Source organism: Tachypleus tridentatus, chromosome 10, assembly GCF_004210375.1.
Source record: "Tachypleus tridentatus isolate NWPU-2018 chromosome 10, ASM421037v1, whole genome shotgun sequence".
Classification (NCBI taxonomy): domain Eukaryota; kingdom Metazoa; phylum Arthropoda; class Merostomata; order Xiphosura; family Limulidae; genus Tachypleus; species Tachypleus tridentatus.
In genome coordinates, this window is record NC_134834.1 from 72,129,696 (window position 1) to 72,135,809 (window position 6,114).

The 6,114-nt window shown below is 34.9% G+C and overlaps 1 protein-coding gene across 1 annotated transcript in view; it reads right to left on the reverse strand.

Moving 5' to 3' along the window:
* LOC143229545 (calcium-activated potassium channel slowpoke-like) overlaps nucleotides 1-4,007 on the reverse strand; it is a 162,627-nt gene extending 158,620 nt beyond the window's left edge. The window contains exon 1 of the mRNA XM_076462028.1: nucleotides 2,984-4,007. Coding sequence (XP_076318143.1) covers nucleotides 2,984-3,334 — 351 coding nt within the window. The 5' untranslated portion in view covers nucleotides 3,335-4,007. The remainder of the gene's footprint in view (nucleotides 1-2,983) is intronic.
* Between the last annotated feature and the right edge of the window lie 2,107 nt (nucleotides 4,008-6,114).

Here is a 6,114-nt window from a genome sequence, read left to right on the forward strand (position 1 = left end):
AACTCTAAAGTAATATATCCAATAATAGCTTCGCTTATTTCGAAAATATCATACGGTTCAATATCATTTTTCATTTTTCACTCTAGAGGCATGATTTCTTAATCAGTGCTATTTTTGTAACAAAAAAACAAAGAACCAGAGCTCAGAAATATAACATTTTTGTATCTCTTTTACAAGGGAAACATTGATTGATAATACGATCAACTTATATACGATCTAGGTTAATTTGTTATTGAAAAACTAGGTGAAGCTGAACTTTGTGACAAAAATAGGCCTTATTTTAATATCTCTTTCTAAAGTTAGTAGATAAGAATCAAGCATTTTTCATATTTATACTGGAAGAGCGTAATTAACTTTGGTGACTATGAATACACATACGCGTAGCGTAAACAAAACTAATTAACGTTGAGTAATACACTATTACTTCACATGTCACCATTAAGATGAGTGCCTATCATAAATAAGTTAACTCTAAGAACATCAAATATTATCTGATTAAAAGTAGATTCCAGAGATTGATCACAATCTTAACTAACTTAATATTTACGCCTGAACTAAACCTATAACTAAAGTACATCGTTTTGTTCTTGTAACTATTTATTATACAACCTTTCAACGACAAGATAATTTTTATGTTACTTTGGTTATAAACAAGAGACTTAATTTGTGAATATTTTAGTTATATGTAAGTATAGCAAAGCAACTATATTCAAATGTTTATTTGGGTATTTTCGCTAATTATATAAATGAACTATTGCATGCTTATTAAAGAATGTATATATAACCTTCACATAAGGTAACATAAAGATAACAATTCAACTCCTTACATCATTAAATGCAATTATCAAATTGTTTCATCGTAATATCGTACAGTACAGTTTTATTAAGAATCTGAATGCAGAATAGATCGTCATAAACATTTAAAGTTTTAATTATTAGTTTTAAATCAGTCCCTCAACGGGATAGCAGTAAGTCTATGGATTTACAACGTAAAATCAGCGATTCGATTCTATTCGATGGACACAGCAGCTAGCCCGGTGGCTTTGCTATAAGGAAAAAACACACTTTTAAATTATGGAACTTTGTTATTGCGAACGCTTTTCTAGTAGAAAATGGTTTAGTAAATAATGCTGTCACGCATTTTTTATAAACCTCTGAACTGAGGTAAAATAAAACAGCATTCATAATTGATGACCGTAACTAACAGGCAATGTCTTAATTAGAGAGGGTAGGTTGGTTTTTGAATTTCACGCAAAGCTACACGAGGGTTATCTGCGAGGGTTAACAATATAAAATGTAACTTGCACAGCACTCTACGGTTGAAAAAGGAAGACAGTTTTCTATCTTATTAATCAAATAAATACGCGGAAATAAGTTAAACATTTTTAATTTGTTTAATTTGTGAATTTTGCGCAAAGCTACACGAGGGTTATCGCGCTAGCCGTCCCTAATTGAGCAGTGTAAGACTAGATGTAAGACAGCTAGTCATCACCACCCACCGCCAACTCTTGAGGTACTCTTTTATCAACGAATAGTGTGATTGATCGTCACATTATAACGCTCCCACGACTGAAAGGACGGGCATGTTTGATGTGACAGGGATTCGAACTCGTGACTCTCATATTACGAATCGAGCACCTAAACCACCTGGCCATGCCGGGTCATTTAGAGAGGGTATAACCTATATAATTGCATGGGGCCCTTGAGCTTCAGAGGAAGGAGCCTCAACTTTGAATCAAACTAGACATCCAGCGTCATAATATTTCATGGGGCCACAAATAAGTTTACATCAGGTCTTGCTAACAAGAATAGATACATTCTCATATTTTCTCTGTAATGAATGCGCTTATAAATTGATTATGACAATCTTGCTCAATATAACATTATTACACTGCATGACGGTGTTGTAAGCGTGGAAGCTTTACACAGTATGACTGCTTTCTATCATTGATCTAACAAAGTTTGAAGAAAAGAGTTATACGAGTTTTAATTCTTTAATATTCAAACTAACTTTCCATCTTATGAAAACACCAGTTTTATAGCAATCGTTTTTATTTAGTTTATTTTTGAATTTCGCGCAAAGCTACTCGAGGGCTATCTGTGCTAGCCGTCCCTAATTTTGTAGTGTAAGACTAGAGGGAAGGCAGCTAGTCATCACTACCACCGCCAACTCTTGGGCTACTCTTTTACCAACGAATAGTGGGATGGACCATCACACTATAACGCCATCACGGCTGAAAGGGCGAGCATGTTTGGCGCGATGGGGATGCGAATGCGCGACCCTCAGATTACATGTCGCACGCCTTAACCCACCTGGCCTTGCCGAGCCCTTTTTATTTAGTTTTGTGTTACTAGTAGAATAGATATCGTCGATTGCGTAATAGTAATTCTACAGCTGAAAAATACTGTAAAATATAATTGCAATTTCTGTTTACAGCTTAACCGTAAGCTACCGTTATTAGTGTAAAATGTAAATGCCTGGAATTTACTACTGTTATTTACACTTTAAACGAAAGGCTAACAATACTGTGAATCAACATCTATATGAAGTAATTATTCTTTAAAATACTGTTAAATGTAAATGCTTAAATCTTACGGTTAGTATTTACATTAACTGCTTTTTTAAACTATGTAAACTACTATCTGTATGGAGCAATTACTGCTAAGATATTTGTAAAACAGAAGTGCTTGAAATTTGTAATTACTGTTTACAGTTAACTAAAAGTTAATGTTACTGTAAATTGACATCAGTTGTTTTTTCTTCATTAAATTTACGTGTTTGCAGGTACCCATTTATGATATTCATATGTATAACTATAGAGGACAATATTATAATCATAACGATTCCTAAAACTGTCGTTAATTCAGAAATTTTCTGAAACCCCAAATTTTTAGCTGCTGTGACTTGTATTAACTGTAACGGACAATCTCGTTTGTCATCATTAGCAAAAACAAAACTACATCTTGCTCTACTTTGACTTACCAAAATCCTGCCAGTCGTGCTCTGTCCTGATATCAGTTCTCCAGCCCAGTCCTTCGCCTCTGTCATGAAGCCAATCTCTGTGGCTTCGTTCTCTTTGTCTCCCTTATGATGGGGGTCTCTTTTTGGCTGTTGTTTAACTACACTTTGGCTGTATGAACCGGATGAGCTTTCCTTTCGGCAACAAACAAAGGCAAAAGCTCGCCAGAGTAGAATAATGATTAGTCCTGAGAGAAAGGTGAAAATACTCGACAGTAAAAAACACCACCATTTTCTCTCCTTCATACATTCTTCGTCCGGGTCGAGGGTCGTCAGTAAGTCCGTTTTTGCCGCTGCGCTGCTGCTCGAGCTCATTACGGTGGTTCTCTCAGCTAGACTTATTTACCTCAACGTATGTTGCCAGGAGCCTTGTGCGGAATGTAGCATCGTATTCCAAGAACTGAAACAGGTTTCGAATCTCCACTTGGTAAGCAACACACGAAACTGCAAGCAAAGTGAGGAAACAGAAAAGAAACATTAGATATGAAATTTTACCTTTATCTAGCTTTCCTCCAACTCTATTGTTGACCAGTTACGTATTACTGTTGTTTTTTTTAGTTTTTAGTGAAAATTATAAATGTGTTGACCAAAGGCGAATTTAGACTGAAAATACTGAATTAACAGTATCACAGAGATGCTCACATCTTGGTAAAAACCAAAGCGCTACTCAACGTTTGAGTTCTCTCTCTCTCAGTGGCAAGTTACTCAAAACAAAACGACACGAAACCCGTTAACGCGCGCATGCGCTGTAATTGTTAAACCTGAAAAGCGGCTTGTCTCCATGGTTCAATAGAGCATCCTGCGCTACCATTGCTTCATGTGCTTGTGAGTATCCATCTGTCTGTCTGTCTAGAACCAGGCCAATAACTGCGGTGGGATTTCTTAGAAGAGATAGATACTGCTATAGATACTCTAAAATATCTTAGTGTCATAAGGTTATAGCGTATAGCATTTGTATATGATTAGTCGAACTGAATCACGTTTTCAAAGAAACCTGTCTGCGAGATAATTTATTTGTTTTCTCTATAGAAGCAGCGTTGTAATAAATGTAATCTTCATGTTCCTGTAGTAGGCCTGCGCGTTTCATGGATACAATCAATAATGAAGCAGTGAGAGGTAGTGATGGAGATTCTTCGATATTGGCTCAGAATAGACAGATAGATAGATCTCTGTTAATACGGTATCTCCGATGCAGCTCTTTATAAAGCTGTAGGGGGTTAGATCACTATGGTAGGTAAATATGTGCGTGGTTTTAATATTCTAATTGGTGAAATATGTTTTCCACTTAAGTATCGTACAAGATTTATTTATATTTTGAATATGCAAGCTAGGACGCAAATCTGCGAGCATTTTGGTGATTTTAATTCATGGGCAAAACTGTGTTGAGCTCAAGAGGAATAGCAGCTATAAATTCTGATATATCTGAGGTTCATGAAGTAAAAAAACTCAATGTTACATTTGGGCGAAGCTCAAAATGATAGCTAGAAGATAAAATCAAGGTCAAGGTAAAATTCAACAGGAATGAAAGCTAAAAAGAACGAAAATGTGGATCTTGGAGGTTTTATTCATTGACAGATCGGCGAAAGTTTCAAAACAAATAGTATGATAGCTAAAAAGCCTGAACTATATAAAGTTAAAAAGCCTAAAGCATCTTTGTACGGAGTTCAAAAGATATGATACCTCAAGAATATATGTAAACTTTAAAAATTCTAAATCGTGGGAATATCTGTGTGATTTTTAAAGTTTTTAACTCATGGATAGATCTATGCGGCTTTTAATTATCTTAAATTTTGAACAGTTCTGTACAGGTATTAAAATTTCCAATTCATGGGAAAATCTGTACCGATTTTTTTTTATCTTACTTATTAAGCAGTTTTATTAAAGCTTTAAAGATTCCAGTTCGTGTAAAGTTCTTAGCTCATTTGATTGCTTTTAATTTTTAAATAAATCTTACGACTTTTCTTTAAAGATTTTAATTCATTGATATATTTTTACGGAGCTTAAAAGGTGTGTTAGCTCGTTAGATTATAGAAAGAATCTATAATTTAGAATTTTAGTGTGTTTTTTCCTAATATTGTAACCCTGGATGGCCAGGTGGTTAAGGCACTCAACTCATAATCTGAGAGTCGCGGGTTCGAATCCCCATCACACCAAACATGCTCGCCCTTTCAGCCTGGGGCGTTATAAAGTGACGGTCAATCCAACTATTCGTTGATAAAAAAAGTAGCCCAAATGTTAGTGGTGGGTGATGATGACTTGCTGCTTTCCCTTTAGTCTTATACTGCTAAATTAGGGACGGCTAGCGCAGATAGCCCTCGAGTAGCCTTGCGCGAAATTCAAATTAAACCAAATAAATAAACCTTAATATCGTACACAATGCACAGTACTAATAATGCTATCGAGTAAAGTATGCCATGTAATATGTTATTAAGCACAAAGCTGTACAATAGGTTATTTATGTTACGCCCACCGCGATTATTGAAGTTTTATGTTTAGTGTTATAAAGCCCTCAAAATTTGCCACTGGAACAATAATTGGAAAATAAATAAATATTGTGTTTTTAATCCCTATCTTCTAGTTGAAAAAAAACTTAAATGAATATAACAATAATGACTATTCACTTATATTTTCTAGTTCACACCATAATAATTGTTATTTACACATCTGATGATATAAACAATGCTTCGACAGCTACTCCGTCTGTCTTGTCCTAACAAGTCTGATGAACCCTGCTGCTAGTCGAAAAGTCTTGTCGGTGCTAAATATGATAGATCAACTTTTTATCTCCGTGTCAATACCATGAATGCGTATAGAGGAAGTAGCTGTTGAGAGCTGAAGTTGTTAAACTGGAATACAAGTTTTAGTTAGCAATGAATAAAACTGTTACTAACAGAAATAGGCAGAGGTAGTGTGTTTGACGTATCATTGCATATGTTACTTTGTTTTCACTCGTAAGTTCTTAGAAATACTGCAGCATAAATAGCTCATTTTCTTATTGAAAACAATCTATAGAACAATAATAATACTAGGGTTGATGTTATTTAGAATATGTTATTCTATAAACAGTATTAATATCGCTCTGTAGGTTGTGGTTT